The following is a 22824-nucleotide window of genomic DNA, read 5'->3' as shown; positions in this document are numbered from 1 at the left end:
AAGAGCAAGACCTCGAGATTCGAGGTTGAGACAGCCAGGTGCTCCCGCAATTCCGGTGCCGCAGTTCCGTGGCACCGCCCCCCGCCGCCTGTGCCGAGATGGTAGTGGCGGCCCACGATTGGAACCTTTATATGAGCGGTTCGAAGCAAGCACCTCCGTATTCCCGGGAGGTCCGGATGTGTCGAAAGCCGAGCAAAGTGGCTTACGGTGATCACCGAATCTTGAACTTTATGGGTGTCACCGCAACGACAGAGTGGTGTGCGCCACATTTCGGGCCTGTGAGGATGCCCTGGTATGGTGGGACATGGTGTCTCAGATTCACGATGTCACCACCATGACTTGGGAGAGGTTCCAGGAACTTTTCAACGCGAAGTACTACAACGAGGCGGTTAGAAGCGCCAAGAGAAAGGAATTCGTTCACCTGACCCAGCGGGAGAACATGAGTGTCACTGAGTATACAACTCAGTTTGACAGGTTGGCGAGGTTAGCCTCGGGTATTGTGCCGACCGACTTCAGCAGAAAGGAGAAGTATCTGGACGGGTTGAATCCCAAGATCAGGCATGACCTGATGATTACCACCGACGACAGCACCACCTACGCTCAGATGGTGGAGAAGGCACTGCGAGCTGAGGGCGCAGTGGGGTGCATGTCAGGATCAGCCAGTACTCCGGTTAGTGGCGGAGCTCCTACCCCTCCTGCATCAGGATTTAGCAGGGGGAGTAGTGGTTCGGCCATTGATCAGAGGAAGAGGGCACCCACTGCTTCCGGCGGCTCGAGTCAGAACAAGAGGTTCCGGGGGAACCAGAACAGAGGGAGTCGTTCTGGTGGTAATGAGACTCGCTTCTCCTACCCCGAGTGCCCTATCTGCAAGAGGCACCATCGGGGAGAGTGCAAGGGGCAGGGATGCTTTCATTGTGGCATGCCCGGGCACTTCAAGAGGGAATGTCCCCAGCTCCGGCCAGAGGCACCGAGAGCTCCAGCGATACCCACTCCAGCCAGGGTATTCGCGATCACGCAGGCTGACGCAGATGCCAGCCCATCAGTTGTTACAGGTCAGATTCTTATTAACGACTCGTTTTATTCAAAGGTCGTTTGATTCTGGGGCTACACGTTCTTATGTGGCGGCCAGAGTCTTTAGTAAGTTGGGTAGACCCTTTGATAGATATGAATCAGGGTTTGGAACCCTGTTACCTGGCGGAGAATTGGTTATCTCCAATAGGTGGATTAGATCTATGCCGATCAGGATAGACGGTAGAGAGTTAAGCGTTGATCTGATAGAGATGAGCTTAGTCGAATTTGATATTATTTTAGGAATGGATTTCCTATCTAAATATTCGGCGAGCATTGACTGTAAGAGGAAGATGGTGGTCTTCCAACCGGAAAGTGAAGAACCGTTCGTGTTTGTGGGATCGGTTCAGGGATCTCGGATCCCGGTGATCTCGGCTATGTCAGCGAGAGAATTATTGCACGGTGGGTGCTTAGGGTTTCTGGCCGTGGTGGTGGACACCACTCGGCCGTACACCATTCGGCCGCAGGACATCGCAGTGGTTCGGGAATTTTTGGACGTTTTTCCCGAAGAACTTCCGTGGTTACCACCTCATCGGGAGATCGACTTCGTGATTGACTTGGCACTGTGGGTGGATCCGGTTTCCAAAGCCCCGTATAGGATGGCTCCACTCGAACTTAAGGAATTGAAGATTCGGCTCCAAGGGTTGCTTGACATAGGGTTCATTCGGCCCGGTGTCACCACAGGGAGCCCCGGTTTTGTTCGTGAAGAAGAAGGATGGCTCTATGAGGATGTGCATCGACTACAGAGAGTTGAACAAGCTGACGGTGAAGAATAAATATCCATTACCTAGGATCGATGACTTGTTCGATCAGCTTCAGGGAAAGACGGTCTTTTCTAAGATTGATCTCCGTTCGGGTTATCATCAGTTGAGGATCCGAGAGGAGGACATTCCAAAGACGGCTTTCCGCACTAGGTATGGACACTACGAGTTCCTGGTTATGTCATTCGGACTAACCAATGCTCCTGCAGCATTCATGGACCTGATGAATAGAGTATTCAAGGATTTCCTCGATATCTGTGTAATTGTGTTTATCGATGACATCCTCGTGTACTCTCAGTCAGAAGAGGAGCATGAGTTACATCTCCAGATGGTACTGCAACGACTTCGAGAACATAGACTCTACGCCAAGTTCAAGAAATGTGAGTTCTGGTTGTCTCAGGTGTCCTTCCTAGGGCACATAGTGAGTAAAGATGGGATCAAGGTGGATCCCGGGAAGATCGAATCCGTCGTGGATTGGCCGAGACCGAAGACGGTGATGAGATCGAAGCTTTTTGGGATTAGCTGGGTACTACCGTAGGTTCGTGGAGGGGTTCTCCAAAATTTCAATGCCCCTAACCGAGCTTACAAAGAAGAATCAGCGATTTATCTGGTCAGATAAATGCGAAGCTAGTTTTCAGGAGCTGAATCAGAGGTTGATTACTGCTCCGGTACTAGCTTTGCCTTCGGACGAGGAGAAGTTCGTGGTCTATTGTGACGCATCCAAACAGGGTTTGGGGTGCGTATTGATGCAAGCCGATCGGGTTATCGCTTACGCCTCCCGTCAGTTAAAGGATTATGAACAGCGATACCCGACTCATGATTTAGAATTGGCCGCAGTGGTTTTTGCATTGAAGATTTGGCGGCATTACTTGTATGGTGAGAAGTGCGAGATCTATACCGACCATAAAAGTCTCAAGTATTTCTTTACTCAGAAAGATTTGAACATGAGACAGAGGCGTTGGTTGGAGTTAGTGAAGGATTATGATTGCGAGATCCTCTACCATCCCGGAAAAGCCAATGTAGTGGCCGATGCCCTGAGCAGAAAGGGTCCCGGGCAAGTGGCTAGCATGGTTCAGATCTCACCTCAGCTAGCAGAGGATATGGTGAGATCCAGCATTGAGTTTGTGGTAGGTCAGCTTCACAACTTAACGCTGCAATCTGATTTGTTAGAAAGAATAAAAGTTGCTCAGACAACAGATCCAGAATTAGTGAAGATCCGAGATGAGGTATTGGCTGGTCAAGCCAAAGACTTTTCAGTGTCAGATAACGGGATGCTTTTGTATAAAGCCAGGGTTTGTGTCCCGAACAGTGTGGACTTGAGAAACGAGATCTTTGAGGAGGCTCATTCTACCCCGTATTCTCTGCATCCCGGCACCACCAAGATGTACCAAGACTTGAAACCGTACTTCTGGTGGAACGGTATGAAGAAGAATTTGGTAGAATTCGTATCGAGATGCCTCACGTGTCAGCAGATCAAGGCTGAACATCAGAGACCAGCAGGGTTGTTGCAGCCTCTAACCCTACCAGAATGGAAATGGGAGGATATTTCTATGGATTTTGTGGTCGGGTTACCTAGGACCACGGGTATGTATGACTCCATCTGGGTAGTGGTAGATCGATTTACGAAATCTGCTCATTTTCTGCCGGTCAGGACAACGTTTACAGTGGATCAGTTGGCAGAGTTATATGTCAGGGAGATAGTGAGACTTCACGGGGTACCGAAGTCTATAGTTTCGGACAGGGATCCGAAATTCACCTCCAAATTTTGGCAAAGTTTGCAACGGGCAATGGGTACGAAGCTAAAATTCAGTACAGCATTTCATCCTCAGACAGATGGTCAGTCCGAAAGGACAATTCAGATATTGGAGGATATGCTGAGAGCCTGTGTTATGGACTTTGAGGGTTCATGGAATAAATACCTACCGTTAATAGAGTTTTCGTACAACAACAGTTATCAGAGTACAATAGGAATGGCACCCTATGAACTGTTGTACGGTAGGAAGTGCAGATCCCCTATCCACTGGGATGAGACAGGGGAGAGGAAATATCTAGGTCCGGAGTCAGTTCAGCGGACCAATGAGGCAATAGAGAAGATTAAAGCTAGAATGCTTGCCTCCCAGAAAGCGGAGAAGAGTTACGCATCCGAAACGTCGAGATGTTGAGTTCCGAGTAGGGGACCATGTGTTTTTACGAGTATCTCCGATGAAGGGGATTAAACGTTTCGGGAAAAGAGGCAAGTTATGCCCTAGATTTACAGGACCTTTCGAGATTCTCGAAAAGATAGGTCAAGTGGCATATCGGTTAGCATTGCCTCCAGCTTTATCAGCAGTGCACAACGTATTTCATGTCTCAATGTTGAGAAAATACGTTTCAGACCCCTCTCATATAATCAGTTATGAGAGCCTTCAGCTTCAGTCAGATATGTCCTATGAGGAACAGCCAGTGCAGATCCTGGATAGAAAGGATAAAGTCCTTCGGAATAAGACCATAGCGTTGGTCAAGGTTCTCTGGAGAAACAGTAAGGTGGAAGAAGCCACCTGGGAGCTTGAGTCAGATATGCGAGCTCAATATCCAGAGTTATTCGAGTTAGATTTCGGGGACGAAATCCTTTTAAGGGGGGATAGTTGTAAAGCCCGCTTAGTTAATTTGGAAATTAGCGATTATTTATGTTAATCAGAAATTATTTATAGCTATTTAAATAATTTATTTATGGAATTCGTATATGCATGAGTATGTTATTAGCAGTTTTTATATTTCGCATTTCCGGTGTCCGGTATTTTGGAACGCGGCGTTTGGCTCAGTAGAGATCACAACTTAGTATGTTAGTATTTTGGGGACGGGTTTTAGACATTGGGAATGTCGGGAATGGCCGGGAATTTAGAATGTCCCAAAAAAAAAAAAAATACCCCTTTAGTATGAATTATGTGATTTTATGGTGGAGGGGCAAAATGGTCTTTTTGCCCCATTAATATTTTGTCTTATGTGATTTTTGTAAATGGAAATTAAATATTATTTGGTTATGTTGAGTTGGCTGAAATAAGTTTAGTTATATGACAAGTTTCTTTTAATTTCCCTCATTTCTCAACACTTAGAAAAAATAGAAAAATTTTCAAAGAAAACTCTCTCTCTTTCCTCTTCACTTTCGGCTGGGAACTTTGGGGTGCAAAGCTGGGTTTTTCCTTCAATTCTCAAAGCTAATTCATCCTAATTGTGATCCCTTGTTGTGGTATGTGCTTCCTTGTTCATTTCTCTTTAAATTTCTTGGAAAAAAATGATGAAAAGTGTTGAAAATGCATGTGATTGTGAAGTGTTCTTCCGCTTGTAATTTTGTTGTTAGTTTATGGATTCAAGCATGATTTTTTGATGATAAATGAGTTAAGAAAGCATGTTGTATTGATTGTTCAAAGCTTTTAGTTTATATGTTAAAATTGGTGATTTTTGAAAGAAAATGATGTGTTTTGTTTCTGTGAATTGCTGAAGGTTTCTGTATATTTTCAGAGGTGTTTTAATGCTTAGTTAAGTAGAATTAACTAGGCTAGGGTGCATGCTAGAGGGTTTAACCAAGTTTGAGTTCTTGAACTCAAAGCTTGGTCTTCAATGGTGAATTTTGCTTGTGAGGTTTCTGGGTAGGTTTGAGGCCTTGGAATGGTCATTTGGGACCTATGTAGGAGGTCTGGAAAGTTTGGGACCATTTGGGTTCGAAATGGTCAAGATATGGGAATTTTTGGTTCTTTGCTCGCGAGGAACCGGAATTCGGTTGAGCATCCGGAATTCGGATGGGGGTTCGAATTTTCCCGAACCGGAATTCGGTTGGGCAACCGGACTTTCCGGATGGGGGATTTTTCAGAACCCTAGTTTTCCTCGTTTTTGGGTTTTTAGGGGTATTGCCATGCTTTTTATCGATAGGGAAACTTTTAGTTTCGAGTTTTAGTCTCGGAAGTGATTTAGCGTGTCACTTATAGCGTTGTGGTTTTTATGGTTTAGGAGCCGCAATCCGCCGTTCGCCTTCGGTTCCATCGGAGTTGACGCACACCCGAAATCGGAATCCGTGTAAGATTAGTATAACGGTATGCATATGTAGATTACATGTTTAGCGTGCATGTAGGAAGCCAGTTAGTTTACATTAGATATGTATTTAGGCTTCGAACCACCCAACCCCGTCACGTCGGTACAGCCGGAGTATGACCAAGAATGGAGTATGACCGGCTCGACCGATCAGCCGACACCGGTTGGTGGTTCGGTTATTGACCTATCCGTCGGTACAGGGCCGGAGTATGACCAGAATGAGTATGACCGGGCTCGACCGATCGGAGGATACTTGTCAATAGTGCCGTCCCCGAACGTTCAAAACTCGCACCATGTTGGACATGGCGGTAGTGCTCGCACCATGTTGGACATGGCGCAGCGGGACTCGCATCGTGTTGGACACGGCGGTCGGTTTTATGTATGATATTAGTATGCTTTTCTTACCGAGTCCGTCGACTCACGCTTTACGTTCATGTGTAGGTAAAGGCAAGGCGATTCCGATGGACCGTGAGCGAGCTTATGGGGTTGTACATGTCGGGGCGGTTAGGGCACGGAGCGTACGATCCTCGGGACAAAGCACGGCCGAGATTTTGTAATTGTCGTTAGACGACTGTATTTTGATGTAAAAGTTGAACAGTGAAAACGTTTGTAAATATTTTATAAATCGGGATCCCGTGACTTTTTGCAAAATGGTTTATAAGTTAATGAAAAAGCAAAATTTTAATTAATCACGTTTTTCCATAAACCTCGTTGATTAGCAACGAGCTGCACAGTACGTTTAAAAAATTCACGTAATACGCCTAAATTAGTTAGGGTGTTACAATTTGGTATCGTAGCCGCTGTGTTGTCTTCCGAAGATCGTCACGACATGTACAATCATCATCGCCAGTTAGCTCGGTTCACGGTTCGCAAGCCTTTATTGCTTTAGTAGTTTATTTTATTCAGTTATGAAAAAGAAAAGCCTGTTAGGAAGCATGTTAGTAGCCTGATAGTAGAATAGGCGCATGTTTCATTTCTAATTTCCAAATTAAGCGGCATTAGTAAGCTCGCCTTGAATACGACCTGATATGCCAACTCTTGGTTTCGCAGGCGGTTCTAACTAGATGGACGCCAGGCGGACTACCGTGAGTCGAGGCAACTCGGTGGGGTCGAATCGGGGAGAGGGAGCTCGGTTTCCCCCACCGCTGTGGGCCGAGGTAGAGGTCCCCGAGGCAGGCTCGTGGTCGGGGTGATGAGAACCCGCCACAGTCGCCTGAGCTCCCTGCCCGATCGGGGAGCCCCGAACCGGGAGTTACGGTTTGCGGAGATGCAAGCCGAATCGAAGAGCAAGACCTCGAGATACGAGAGGTTGAGACGGCAGGTGCTCCTGCGGTTCCGGTGCCGGTAGTTCCGGCGGCACTGCCCTGCCCGCCTGTGCCGAGATGGTAGTGGCGGCCCACGATTGGAACCTTTATATGAGCGGTTCCGAAGCAAGCACCTCCGTATTCCCGGGAGGTCCAGATGTGTCGAAAGCCGAGCAAAGGGCTTACGGTGATCACCGGAATCTTGAACTTTATGGGTGTCACCGCAACGACGAGTGGTGTGCGCCACATTTCGGTTCCGGGAGGATGCCCTGGTATGGTGGGACATGGTGTCTCAGATTCATGATGTCACCACCATGACTTGGGAGAGGTTCCGGGAACTTTTCAACGCGAAGTACTACAACGAGGCGGTTAGAAGCGCCAAGAGAAAGGAATTCGTTCACTCCGACTCACGGGAGAACATGAGTGTCACCGAGTATACTACTCGGTTGTGGGTTGGCGAGGTTAGCCTCGGGTATTGTGCCGACCGACTTCGCAGAAAGGAGAAGTATCCGGACGGGTTGAATCCCAAGATCGGCATGACCCGATGATTACCATCGACGGCGCACCACCTACGCTCGATGGTGGAGAAGGCACCGCGAGCCGAGGGCGCGGTGGGATGTATGTCGGATGCGCCGCATCTCGCTTGGTGGCGGAGCTCCTACCCCTCCCGCATCGGGCTTCGGCAGGGGAGTAGTGGTTCGGCCATTGATCGGAGGAAGAGGGCACCCATCGCTTCCGGCGGCTCGAGTCGAACAAGAGGTTCCGGGGAACCGCAACGAGAGGAGTCGTCTGGTGGTAATGAGACTCGCTTCTCCTATCCCGAGTGCCCTATCCGCAAGAGGCATCATCGGGGAGAGTGCAAGGGCGGGATGCTTCCATTGTGGCATGCCCGGCACTTCAAGAGGGAATGTCCCCGGCTCCGCCGCAGGCACCGAGAGCTCCGGCGATGCCCACTCCCCGGGGTATTCGCGATCACGCAGCCGATGCGGATGCCGGCCCATCGGTTGTTACAGGTCGATTCTTATTAACGACTCGTTTTATTCGGTCTTTGTTTGATTCGGGGCTACACGTTCTTATGTGGCGGCCGCAGTCTTTAGTAAGTTGGGTAGACCCTTTGATAGATATGAGTCGGGGTTTGGAACCCCGTTACTCGCGGAGAATTGGTTATCTCCAATAGGTGGATTAGGTCTATGCCGATCGGGATAGATGGTAGAGAGTTGAGCGCCGATCCGATAGAGATGAGCTTAGTCGAATTTGATATTATTTTAGGAATGGATTTCCTATCTAAATATTCGGCGAGCATTGATTGCAAGAGGAAGATGGTGGTCTTCCAACCGTAAAGTGAAGAACCGTTCGTATTTGTGGGTTCGGTTCGGGGATCTCGGATCCGGTGATCTCGGCTATGTCGGGCCGAGAGAATTATTGCACGGTGGGTGCTTAGGGTTTACGGCCGTGGTGGTGGACACCACTCGGCCGTACACCATTCGCCGCAGGACATCGGCGTGGTTCGGGAATTTTTGGACGTTTTTCCCGAAGAACTTCCAGATTACCACCTCACGGGAGATTGACTTCGTGATTGACTTGGCACTGTGGGTGGATCCACTTTCTAAAGCCCCGTATAGGATGGCTCCACTGAACTTAAGGAGTTAAAGATTCGGCTCCGTGGGTTGCTTGACATAGGGTTCATTCGGCCCAGTGTGTCACCTTGGGGAGCCCGGTTTTGTTCGTGAAGAAGAAGGATGGCTCTATGAGGATGTGCATCGACTACGTAGAGTTGAACAAGCTGACGGTGAAGAATAAATATCCATTACCTAGGATCGATGACTTGTTCGATCAGCTTCAGGGGAAGACGGTCTTTTCTAAGATTGATCTCCGTTCGGGTTATCATCAGTTGAGGATCCGAGAGGAGGACATTCCAAAGACGGCTTTCCGCACTAGATATGGACACTACGAGTTCCTGGTTATGTCATTCGGACTAACCAACGCTCCTGCAGCATTCATGGACCTGATGAACAGAGTATTCAAGGATTTCCTCGATATCTGTGTAATTGTGTTTATCGACGACATCCTCGTGTACTCTCGCCGAAGAGGAGCATGAGTTACATCTTCAGATGGTACTGCAACGACTTCGAGAACATAGACTCTACGCCAAGTTCAAGAAATGTGAGTTCTGGTTGTCTCAGGTGTCCTTCCTAGGGCACATAGTGAGTAAAGATGGGATCAAGGTGGATCCCGGGAAGATTGAATCCGTCGTGGATTGGCCGAGACCGAAGACAAGGATGAGATCGAAGCTTTGGGATTAGCTGGGTACTACCGTAGGTTCGTGGAGGGGTTCTCCAAAATTTCTATGCCCCTCACCGAGCTTACGAAGAAGAATCAGCGATTTATCTGGTCAGATAAATGCGAAGCTAGTTTTCAGGAGCTGAAACAGAGGTTGATTACTGCTCCGGTACTAGCTTTGCCTTCGGACGAGGAGAAGTTCGTGGTCTATTGTGACGCATCCAAACAGGGTTTGGGGTGCGTATTGATGCAAGCCGATCGGGTTATCGCTTATGCCTCCCGTCAGTTAAAGGATTATGAACAGCGATACCCGACTCATGATTTAGAATTGGCCGCAGTGGTTTTTGCACTGAAGATTTGGCGGCATTACTTGTATGGTGAGAAGTGCGAGATCTACACCGACCATAAGAGTCTCAAGTATTTCTTTACTCAGAAAGATTTGAACATGAGACAGAGGCGTTGGTTGGAACTAGTGAAGGATTATGATTGCGAGATCCTCTACCATCCCGGGAAAGCCAATGTGGTGGCCGATGCCCTGAGCAGAAAGGGTCCCGGGCAGGTGGCTAGCATGGTTCAGATCTCACCTCAGCTAGCAGAGGATATGGTCAGGTCCAGCATTGAGTTTGTGGTAGGTCAGCTTCACAACTTAACGCTGCAATCTGATCTGTTAGAAAGAATAAAGGTTGCTCAGACGACAGATCCGGAGTTAGTGAAGATCCGAGATGAGGTATTGGCTGGTCAAGCCAAGGACTTTTCAGTGTCAGATAATGGGATGCTTTTGTATAAAGCCAGGGTTTGCGTCCCGAACAGTGTGGACTTGAGGAACGAGATCTTTGAGGAGGCTCATTCTACTCCATATTCTCTACATCCCGGCACCACCAAGATGTACCAAGATTTGAAACCGTACTTCTGGTGGAGCGGTATGAAGAAGAATTTGGTAGAATTCGTTTCGAGATGCCTCACGTGTCAGCAGATCAAGGCTGAACATCGAGACCGACAGGGGTTGTTGCAGCCTCTAACCCTACCAGAATGGAAATGGGAGGATATTTCTATGGATTTTGTGGTCGGGTTACCTAGGACCACGGGTATGTATGACTCCATCTGGGTAGTGGTAGATCGATTTACGAAATCTGCTCATTTTCTGCCGGTCAGGACAACGTTTACAGTGGATCAGTTGGCAGAGTTATATGTCAGGGAGATAGTGAGACTTCACGGGGTACCGAAGTCTATAGTTTCGGACAGGGATCCGAAATTCACCTCCAAATTTTGGCAAAGTTTGCAACGGGCAATGGGTACGAAGCTAAAATTCAGTACAGCATTTCATCCTCAGACAGATGGTCAGTCCGAAAGGACAATTCAGATATTGGAGGATATGCTGAGAGCCTGTGTTATGGACTTTGAGGGTTCATGGAATAAATACCTACCGTTAATAGAGTTTTCGTACAACAACAGTTATCAGAGTACAATAGGAATGGCACCCTATGAACTGTTGTACGGTAGGAAGTGCAGATCCCCTATCCACTGGGATGAGACAGGGGAGAGGAAATATCTAGGTCCGGAGTCAGTTCAGCGGACCAATGAGGCAATAGAGAAGATTAAAGCTAGAATGCTTGCCTCCCAGAGCAGACAGAAGAGTTACGCAGATCCGAAACGTCGAGATGTTGAGTTCCGAGTAGGGGACCATGTGTTTTTACGAGTATCTCCGATGAAGGGGATTAAACGTTTCGGGAAAAGAGGCAAGTTATGCCCTAGATTTACAGGACCTTTCGAGATTCTCGAAAAGATAGGTCAAGTGGCATATCGGTTAGCATTGCCTCCAGCTTTATCAGCAGTGCACAACGTATTTCATGTCTCAATGTTGAGAAAATACGTTTCAGACCCCTCTCATATAATCAGTTATGAGAGCCTTCAGCTTCAGTCAGATATGTCCTATGAGGAACGGCCGGTGCGAGATCTGGATAGAAAGGATAAAGTCCTTCGGAATAAGACCATAGCGTTGGTCAAGGTTCTCTGGAGAAACAGTAAGGTGGAAGAAGCCACCTGGGAGCTTGAGTCAGATATGCGAGCTCAATATCCAGAGTTATTCAGGTTAGATTTCGGGGACGAAATCCTTTTAAGGGGGGGATAGTTGTAAAGCCCGCTTAGTTAATTTGGAAATTAGCAGTTATTTATGTTAATCAGGAAATTATTTATAGCTATTTAAATAATTTATTTATGGAATTCAGATATGCATGAGTATGTTATTAGCAGTTTTTATATTTCGCATTTCCGGTGTCCGGTATTTTGGAACGCGGCGTTTGGCTCAGTAGAGATCACAACTTAGTATGTTAGTATTTTGGGGACGGGTTTTAGACATTGGGAATGTCGGGAATGGCCGGGAATTTAGAATGTCCCAAAAAAAAAAAAAATACCCCTTTAGTATGAATTATGTGATTTTATGGTGGAGGGGCAAAATGGTCTTTTTGCCCCATTAATATTTTGTCTTATGTGATTTTTGTAAATGGAAATTAAATATTATTTGGTTATGTTGAGTTGGCTGAAATAAGTTTAGTTATATGACAAGTTTCTTTTAATTTCCCTCATTTCTCAACACTTAGAAAAAATAGAAAAATTTTCAAAGAAAACTCTCTCTCTTTCCTCTTCACTTTCGGCTGGGAACTTTGGGGTGCAAAGCTGGGTTTTTCCTTCAATTCTCAAAGCTAATTCATCCTAATTGTGATCCCTTGTTGTGGTATGTGCTTCCTTGTTCATTTCTCTTTAAATTTCTTGGAAAAAAATGATGAAAAGTGTTGAAAATGCATGTGATTGTGAAGTGTTCTTGCTGCTGTAATTTTGTTGTTAGTTTATGGATTCAAGCATGATTTTTTGATGATAAATGAGTTAAGAAAGCATGTTGTATTGATTGTTCAAAGCTTTTAGTTTATATGTTAAAATTGGTGATTTTTGAAAGAAAATGATGTGTTTTGTTTCTGTGAATTGCTGAAGGTTTCTGTATATTTTCAGAGGTGTTTTAATGCTTAGTTAAGTAGAATTAACTAGGCTAGGGTGCATGCTAGAGGGTTTAACCAAGTTTGAGTTCTTGAACTCAAAGCTTGGTCTTCAATGGTGAATTTTGCTTGTGAGGTTTCTGGGTAGGTTTGAGGCCTTGGAATGGTCATTTGGGACCTATGTAGGAGGTCTGGAAAGTTTGGGACCATTTGGGTTCGAAATGGTCAAGATATGGGAATTTTTGGTTGCTGCCTGCGAGGAACCGGAATTCCGGTTGAGCATCCGGAATTCCGGATGGGGGTTCGTATTTTCCCGAACCGAATTCGGTTGGGCAACCGGACTTCGGATGGGGGATTTTTCGTAACCCTAGTTTTCCTCGTTTTTGGGTTTTTAGGGGTATTGCCATGCTTTTTATCGATAGGGAAACTTTTAGTTTCGAGTTTTAGTTCCCGGGAAGTGATTTAGCGTGTCACTTATAGCGTTGTGGTTTTTATGGTTTAGGAGCCGATGAATCCGCCGTTCGCCTTCGATTCGGTCGGGTTGGCCAAGCACACTCGAAATCGGAATCCAGGTAAGATTAGTATAACATTATGCATATGTAGATTACATGTTTAGCGTGCATGTAGGAAGCCTGTTAGTTTACATTAGATATGTATTTAGGCTTCGAACCACCCAACACTGTCACGTCGGTAGACAGCCGGAGTATGACCAAGAATGGAGTATGACCGGCTCGACCGATCAGCCGACATCGGTTGGTGGTTCGATCTTATTGACCTATCCCGTCGGTACAGGTGGAGTATGACCAAGGCGGAGTATGACCGGTTCGACCGATCAGGAGGATACTTGTCAATAGTGCCGTCCCCTGAACGTTCAAAACTCAGTACCATGTTGGACATGGCAAGTAGTGCTCGCACCATGTTGGACATGGCGAGCGGGACTCGCATCGTGTTGGACACGGCAGTCAGTTTTATGTATGATATTAGTATGCTTTTCTTACTGAGTCTGTCGACTCACAGTTTACGTTCATGTGTAGGTAAAGGCAAGGCAGTTGCTGATGGACCGTGAGCGAGCTTATGGGGTTGTACATGTCAGGGCGGTTAGGCCTGGAGCGTACGATCCTCGGGACAGCACGGCTGAGATTTTGTAATTGTCGTTAGACGACTGTATTTTGATGTAAAAGTTGAACAGTGAAAACGTTTGTAAATATTTTATAAATCGGGATCCCGTGACTTTTTGCAAAATGGTTTATAAGTTAATGAAAAAGCAAAATTTTAATTAATCACGTTTTTCCATAAACCTCGTTGATTAGCAACGAGCTGCACAGTACGTTTAAAAAATTCACGTAATACGCCTAAATTAGTTAGGGTGTTACATATGGACTTTGAGGGTTCATGGAGTAAATACCTACCGTTAATAGAGTTCTCGTATAACAACAGTTACCAGAGTACGATAGGGATGGCACCCTACGAACTGTTGTACGGTAGGAAGTGTAGATCCCCTATCCACTGGGATGAGACAGGGGAGAGGAAATATCTAGGTCCGGAGTCAGTTCAGCGGACCAATGAGGCAATAGAGAAGATTAAAGCTAGAATGCTTGCCTCCCGGAAAGGCATTTAAGAGTTACGCAGATCCGAAACGTCGAAATGTTGAGTTCCGAGTAGGGGACCATGTGTTTTTGCGAGTATCTCCGATGAAGGGGATTAAACGTTTCGGGAAAAGAGGCAAGTTATGCCCTAGATTTACAGGACCTTTCGAGATTCTCGAGAAGATAGGTCAAGTGGCATATCGGTTAGCATTGCCTCCAGCTTTATCAGCAGTGCACAACGTATTTCATGTCTCAATGTTGAGAAAATACGTTTCAGACCCCTCTCATATACTCAGTTATGAGAGCCTTCAGCTTCAGTCAGACATGTCTTATGAGGAGCAGCCAGTGCAGATCTTGGATAGAAAGGATAAAGTCCTTCGGAATAAGACCATAGCGTTGGTCAAGGTTCTCTGGAGAAACAGTAAGGTGGAAGAAGCCACCTGGGAGCTAGAATCAGATATGCGAGCTCAATATCCAGAGTTATTCAGGTTAGATTTCGGGGACGAAATCCTTTTAAGGGGGGGATAGTTGTAAAGCCCGCTTAGTTAATTTGGAAATTAGCAGTTATTTATGTTAATCAGGAAATTATTTATAGCCATTTAAATAATTTATTATGGAATTCAGATATGCATGAGTATGTTATCAGCAGTTTTTATATTTCGCATTTCCGGTGTCCGGTATTCTGGAACGCGGCGTTTGGCTCAGTAGAGATCACAGCTTAGTATGTTAGTATTTTGGGGACGGGTTTTAGACATTGGGAATGTCGGGAATGGCCGGGAATTTAGAATGTCCCAAAAATACCCCTTTAGTGATTTTTATGTGGTTTTAGTATGGAGGGGCAAAATGGTCTTTTTGCCCCAATGATATTTTGTCTTATGTGATTTTTTAATGGAAATTAAATAATTATTTATGTGATTATTTGGCTGAAATGAAATGGTATTATATGGCTTTAGTTTCATTTATTTTCCACACTTAGTCATTTTTGAAGAAATTTCCAAAAACTCACACACACACAAAGCTCTCTCTTTTCTCTCTTGTTCGGCCAAGCTTGGGGAGCAGCTAGGGCTGGAGTTTCTTGTCAATTCAAGTTGTTCTTAGCAAGATCATAGTAATTTTTAATTGAGGTAACTCTTGGCTTTAATTCTTACTTGTTTTCTTGAAGAAAAGGTGTGAAAATGTGAAATGCATGTTGATTTTCTATGTGATTCTTGCTGCTGTAATTTGAGGTTAATTTCTGAGTTTAAAGCTTGTTAGATTGAAGTTAATTTAGGTTGTTTTGAAGCATGATAGTTAGATTGAGCTAAGCTTTGTTGTTTTTATGTAAAAAGTATGAATTTTGGAAGGAAAGTGTTGTGTTTATGTTCTGTGTTGTTGCTGTTGTTCTTGTTAGTTTGCAGAGGTTAGATTATGCTTAATTATGTTGAATTATGTTGGTTTGCATGCTGGTTTTGGTGGGTTGCTCAAGCTTGAGTTTGGAACTCAAAGCTTGAGCTCCAATGGTGAAATTTGCTTGTGAGGTTTCTGGGTAGGTTTGAGGCCTTGGAATGGTCATTTGGGACCTATGTAGGAGGTCTGGAAAGTTTGGGACCATTTGGGTTAGAATTGGTCAAGATATGGGAATTTTAGGTTGCTGCCTGCGAGGAACCGGAATTCCGGTTGAGCATCCGGAATTCCGGATGGGGGTTCAGATTTTCCGTAACCGAATTCGGTTGGGCAACCGGACTTCGGATGGGGGATTTTTCGAACCCTAGTTTTCCTCGTTTTTGGGTTTTTAGGGGTATTGCCATGCTTTTTATCGATAGGGAAACTTTTAGTTTCGAGTTTTAGTCCCCGGGAAGTGATTTAGCGTGTCACTTATAGCGTTGTGATTTTTATGGTTTAGGAGCCGATGTCCGTAGTTCGGCTTCGGTTCCGGTCGGGTTGACGGCACACACGAAATCGGAATCCAGGTAAGATTAGTATAACAGTATGCATATGTAGATTACATGTTTAGCGTGCATGTAGGAAGCCTGTTAGATTACATTAGATATGTATTTAGGCTTCGAACCACCCAACCCTGTCACGTCTGCAGACAGCCGGAGTATGACCAAGAATGAGTATGACCGGTTTCGACCGATCAGCCGACACTTGGTTGGTGGTTCCGTGCTATTGACGTATCCCGTCGGTACAGCCGGAGTATGACCAAGAATGGAGTATGACCGGTTCGACCGATCGGGAGGATATAGTAACACGTCCAGACAGGCCGGAGTATGACCAAGACGGAGTATGACCGGTTCGACCGATCAGGTTGTTACGTGTCAATAGTACCGTCCCCTGAACGTTCAAAACTCAGTACCATGTTGGACATGGCAGTAGTGCTCAGTACCATGTTGGACATGGCAGTAGCGGGACTCAGTATCGTGTTGGACACGGCAGTCAGTTTTATGTATGATATTATTATGCTTTTCTTACTGAGTCTGTCGACTCACAGTTTACGTTGCATGTGTAGGTAAAGGCAAGGCAGTTGCTGATGGACCGTGAGCGAGCTTATGAGATTGTACATGTCGGGGCGGTTAGGCCTGGAGCGTACGATCCTCGGGACAGCACGGCTGAGATTTTGTAATTGTCGTTAGACGACTTTATTTTGATGTAAAAGTTGAACAGTGAAAACGTTTGTAAATATTTTATAAATCGGGATCCCGTGACTTTTTGTAAAATGGTTTATAGATTAATGAAAAAGCAAAATTTTAATTAATCACGTTTTTCCATAAACCTCGTTGATTAGCAACGAGCTGCACAGTACGTTTAAAAATCACGTAATACGCCTAAGTTAGTTAGGGTGTTACACCTCTCATCTTCTCTCCATCCCTCCTACCAAACATAATGTAAGTCTGGCTTTGCTTAAATAGTTGGTCCTAATCTTTGACGAACCAATGAAATAGTAGTTTATACTTCATAATTTCAAAGAAGTTCTTATTTTCAAATTAAGTTAGAAAGTATGAACAAAATAAAAAACAAAATGAATAAACGAAAACAAGTTAGAGCTGATTTCTTCTATAAAAGTAGAAGAGATTGGACTCAAATTAGTACTCATGAATTTCGCAGAGGTTTATAAAAAACTAATTCTCATATTTTGGTTAGTAATGATCTCTATATTTTTAGGCACTAAGTTAACATTAGTAGTTTAATATTTGAATTAAATGTTTTTAATTTTTTTAAAAAAAGATAATTTGAATTAAATATTTAAATTCAAGTTAACAATGTCCAATTTATATTACTATCCTATAATTGAGATTTTTTTTATATATAATCTTTCAAACTTTAGATTTTTGAACACACAACTCTTTATATTCCATTTACTATAGAATATGCCTTAATAAAGCAACCTCACAAAATTTTGATGGAAATGGTTAGGTTGTCTTTAAATACAACACACACCTACAATATTAATGAGACATTTTGATTTATTATTAGAAGTTCTTGGTTCTCATTCTCTATAAATTGTTTTTTATTTTTTTTTTGAAAATAAGCATTCATTGATAGATAAATTGCTTTAGATGATATTCAACATTTTTTTAATTAGATATATCAACATATTTTAATTTCAGTATTACAAACATTTGTTTAAATGGTAGTAAATATACAAACATTTACTAGTATAAATTCACAAATTCACCCCAAAAATTTAGTAAAACTCAATCTAGACCAACTAAATATATTGAGACCTATATTTATAAATTAGATCTTAATAACATGCAATTTATGCTTGCTTAAAATTATATTAGAGTTACTATTACCCGATTATTAATTTAAATAATAATAAAAATTAAATTTAATACAATTCAATTAAATTTTTTAAATATATAAACTTTAATTAATTTATAAAAAATATATTTAACTGATTTTATCAAACAATAAAATAAATAAATAAATTTAGATATTTTAAACAATATAATTAATAATTTTTTTTATAAAATATAATTAATTAATTAAATTAACATCGAATTCAAATTTGAATCAAGATTGATATAAAAAATAGTTATTTAATTTTCTTAATATTTTTAAATAAGTATTTAAATTATATTTAATAAATAAATTAAATTTAAATTATTTTTTAAATTAATTAATTATATTAATTTTAACTAAAAAATATATAATGTTAGAGGGAAATAAAGTACTCTTCCAAATCTTTTGAAAGAAATTTTGACATATAAAATTTTGTTTGCTTTATTAATTTATTTTTTTTAAAAAAATATTGTAGGTTGATAATTGGTAGGGAAGAGTGACATAATCACAAATATATTGGGACTACAATGCATGTGGTCCTTAGTAGGGTTCCACATGGATATGTCAGTCAAAATGTATCATTTTTTTCTTCTTAAATTATAAATATTATTAGTATGTGGTGTGGATGTGATATCTGATAAGGACTTCCTTCAACTTATCATCCATTAATTAATTAATATTCCAATTAAAAGTTATTAAGTTTTTTCTTAATGTAAAAGATTATAATAATAAACCCTCTTATCATTGCATTATTGTCTTGTCGTATTACATACAAAAATTTATATACTCTAATATCATAAAGTTTTTTTTTTTTTTTTTTTTTTTTTTTTTTTAAAAGTGATGAAAAATTAAGCTAATTAATTCATTTTATTTTTAATTAATATTTAAGGTGCATTAGGTTTAGGGTTAGGTTTTACATAAAATTATAGTATTATTTTCTTCTTTCTTTTAAAGGCTAATTAAGATTTTTACTCTTAAACTTTAACATGTACCAAATCATGTCTTTTGAATTGTTTTGGGCATTAAAAATTTCTCCTGAACTATTGAGATTGTTAGATTTAAGAACTTTTATTTAATTTCATTCAATTTTACTATTTCAGTGATTGTTTGTGTACTAAACCATGCTCCCCAGATTTTGATATCTACTAAATCATGCCCCCTGAACTTTCATCCATGTTAGATTTCTTTTACTAAAATTAGACAAATGTCTTTGAATACAATAATCTCAATAGTTCAGAGGTATTTTTAACGACCTTCAAAATTCAAAGGACATGATTTGATACATGTCAAAATTCAGGGGTAAAAATCTTAATTAATTAACTTTCTTTAAATGCTCATTTAAGAACAATTGTAATTCAATTATAGGTTATTATAGCATTATTCTACTCTATTATTTTTTGTGACCATTAATTAATATATATTATATTTTACAATTATGCCTAGATATAGGATATAATTATTATTATGGGGCCTGCATGAAAATGACAACAAATACTAATGCATTACTCCTTTCTTTCCAAATATAAATATATAATATGTATATATTTATACATAAACATTTTAGATTTAAACTATTTTTGCACATGTACATATTTACAGTGCATGGATTATCAGTGCTTGTGTTCATTATTAATTAAAATTATACATTTATGGTTTATGGAAAACAAGATGGATTCCTATATTTAAATATAAAACATATACTTTTTTTTCCTAAGTGACAAAAAATTCATGTAATAAACACCTTTTATTTAATTAGGTGATTTTTATTTAATCAATAATTGTTTGGATTCTTGTTAGCAATAATGTCATTATTCCAAGCATAAAGACAAGTTGACATTAATATAAATAAATTGACATAGATTTTTTTTTTATATATATTTTTACAAATATTTCATTCACATGAATTTGCAGGCTTTTAATGATTATTATTATTAATTGAATAGCAAAACTAATTATTATTTCATTTGCTCACTTTGTAAGTTTCATTCATAAATAGCTCCGAGGAGTGTTGTTAGTAAGGATATGATTCATCATTATAATTTGGATATGGAAAATGCAATTATTATATGAAGAAGAAACAAATCATTATTTTCTGCCTAACTAATTAAATTATTTAGATTATAACCAATTTGATATTTGCCATAATTTTGGGCCTTTTTCTCCTAGTTAAGGTTTTGATTTGTTCATCTAAATAATGAATATTCTTTAAGAAAAAACAAACTAATATTATAAAAATTGGAAAAGACGGAAAAGAACTAAAATTTATTTATATTCGTTTACAATTTGAGAAATGCTATATGATACTAGCCAAGGTATCATATCGCTATTAGTACAATATCATATGAATGATGCTAGGCACAAGACCGAGCTAGGCTCGCACCTAAAGCCCACCAAACTCAGACCCCAAAAAATAATTTTCTAAGAGATTAATATTTTTGAAAATAGCACATATTTTTCAATAAAGGGACTAATATTTTTTTTTTTAAGTTCCACCCAATTTCAGGACCGACTTTAATTACACTACTAAGTACTAATAGCAATGCCCTTACAATTTTCCACCTAACTTTTTTTTTTTTTTTTCTAAATTTTGAGTAATATTAATTCCGGGAAAAAACTAATAAAAATAAGTAAACCCGGATTATTAATATATTATATTTACAGGAGCTGAAAATAAAATTAAAAATAATATAAACAGTGGTTGATGAGTTTTTTTTTTTTTTTGTTGAGTAATCTCTAATTATGATTTATGACTAATATAACCTTAATTAGTTACCGGTGACCGACTGTTCCGGTTGACAAACCAAATCTTCAAGTTTAGGTCTCAGCTTATTTTTCCAAATTTTTAAGCCAAGTATTCCAACTTCTCTTTCCCTCAACTTAAACTCAACCAAAACCAGTTCTTCCGTTAACCGGTGTACCTCCAATCTCGCTACGAAATTACCATTATACCCTTCTAATTTAGCCCACCAATCATCATCATTATTATTCCTCTTCACACTCAAATTTGCCCCTCTAGCCACCTCTTCCACTCTCTCCACCACTCTCCGGGGAGTCTCCGCCGACACGAAACGCTCCTCGCTTTCCGATACATCGTCGGAATCACTGAACAAACCGGAGAGATTGAAACCGGAGGAAAGTGATATTATATCAAAAGCATTAAAGCTCTTAATATTATTGATGTTATTCTCTCCGGTTCCCATAAAATAATCTTTTGCTGATAAGTCCTCCATGTGAAATTTTCTTTCTCTATAGCCCTTTTTGAACCAAGGGTCCTTGATTATTTCATCTACGGTTATTCTCGTCTTCGGGTTTATATCAAGTAACCGAGAAATAAACCGTTTTAAATCGGGTGGGGTCCACTTCGGGTACCGAAATTCTCCCTTGTAAATTTTCCGGTACATCACCATTAAGTTAGGATCGTTAAACGGCAAATAACCCGAGGTGAGAACGAATAGGATTATGCCACATGTCCAAACGTCCACCTTGGCACCATCGTAACCTTTCTTTGAGAGAATCTCTGGTGCCACGTAAGCAGGTGTACCGCAAAGCGTGTGGAGCAACCCATCGGATTGGATCGAATCCGAAACCGCACTTAACCCGAAATCCGAGACTTTAAGTTCCCAATTCTCGTCGAGGAGGAGATTCTCGGGTTTCAGATCGCGGTGGAATACGCCACGCGAGTGGCAGTAACCGACGGCTGAGATCAATTGTTGGAAATACCTACGGCTGAGATCTTCGCTGAATCTTCCTTTCGCTACCTTCGTGAAAAGCTCTCCTCCTTTAGCGAACTCCATAACGAAATAGATCTTCGTCTTCGAAGCCATAACTTCTAGAAGCTTCACGATGTTAGGGTGGTGAAGCTGGCGCATGATAGAGATTTCTCTCTTAACGTGCGCCGTGCAGCTCGCTTTCTCAACCTTCGTCTTGCTCACCGATTTGATCGCCACGCTCTGTCCCGTATGAATATTTCTCGCATGGTAAACCTTCGCGAAGGCTCCAACGCCGAGAAGCTTTCCGAGCTCGTATTTCCCGAACAACACCTTTTCCGATGATGAAACATCGCCGTTGCCGGTAATATCAAATCCACTTAATTCCGGCATAATAATAATAATAATAATAAATTCTTCTCAAAGCATATGGAAAATCTCGGATTCAAATAATCTGAAATTCGAATATGGATTGGAAGAAGGAGCAGTCAATCCAATTAATCCAAATTTCTTTTCTTTTTCTCTTTTTTGGGGAAATGTTGGAACTCTGCTACTCTACGCCAAACCCATAAAGCTTGTATTTAAAGGAGAGTGGGGAATTTGGTTTTAACGCCGTTAAATAAGCTTAACGGCGTTACACGTAATCGTTTTTGATTTATACTTAAAAAAATACCGTTATGACGGTGGTAATGTAAGCCACGTGTTTAGGTGTACATTGAAAACAAGATACGGTTATTATTAATATTCGTATTTAATTTAAGCTATCTTTTTGGGAGAAGGAAAATATAATACAGTTGAGTTTATAAATATATGTATTTTGACTGTATTTATTTTTTTTGTTTAATTACGAAAATAGCCCTTGAGTTTTTTTTTATAAGTTTACGTAGGTTGAAATAGTGGACAAAGTTTGAAGGAAAATTCAACGTGATTTCCCGCCATATTTTCTAGAAGATTTTAATTAATTACATATTAAATCATTAGTTTAGTAGTTAAATAAACTTAGATAAGCTAAAAATAATAAACCATCCCCCAAAATAGGGAGACCAACCATATGTATGAGAATTATGATGAATGATGGATTTATAAAATAGAGGCAAATAATAATTTAGAAATTTCTACCATTCATCTCAAAATGCCTCACTCATTTTCCATATGGAGCTTGTAGTTAAAACACTAATTAAACATAATTTAATATTAACACATGATATCTATTTTAAGCTTATTTGGCAATTGAATGCCATTTTTTTTATTGTAAAGATGATATTTTTATATTATTATCATTAATGTTATAATTCCATTAA

At 41.2% G+C, this 22824-nt stretch overlaps 1 protein-coding gene across 1 annotated transcript; it reads right to left on the bottom strand.

The window, feature by feature from the left end:
- Nucleotides 1-20063: 20063 nt before the first annotated feature.
- LOC115697460 (CBL-interacting serine/threonine-protein kinase 14) lies at nt 20064-22508 on the bottom strand. Its single transcript, XM_030624475.2, has one exon. The coding sequence runs from the start codon at nt 21914-21916 to the stop codon at nt 20582-20584; it is 1335 nt and encodes a 444-aa protein (XP_030480335.2). The 5' UTR covers nt 21917-22508; the 3' UTR covers nt 20064-20581.
- Between the last annotated feature and the right edge of the window lie 316 nt (nt 22509-22824).

This window comes from Cannabis sativa, chromosome 7 (assembly GCF_029168945.1).
Source record: "Cannabis sativa cultivar Pink pepper isolate KNU-18-1 chromosome 7, ASM2916894v1, whole genome shotgun sequence".
NCBI classification, from domain to species: domain Eukaryota; kingdom Viridiplantae; phylum Streptophyta; class Magnoliopsida; order Rosales; family Cannabaceae; genus Cannabis; species Cannabis sativa.
The sequence above is the reverse complement of the archived record's forward strand: the minus strand, read 5'-3'. Positions and strand labels throughout refer to the sequence as shown.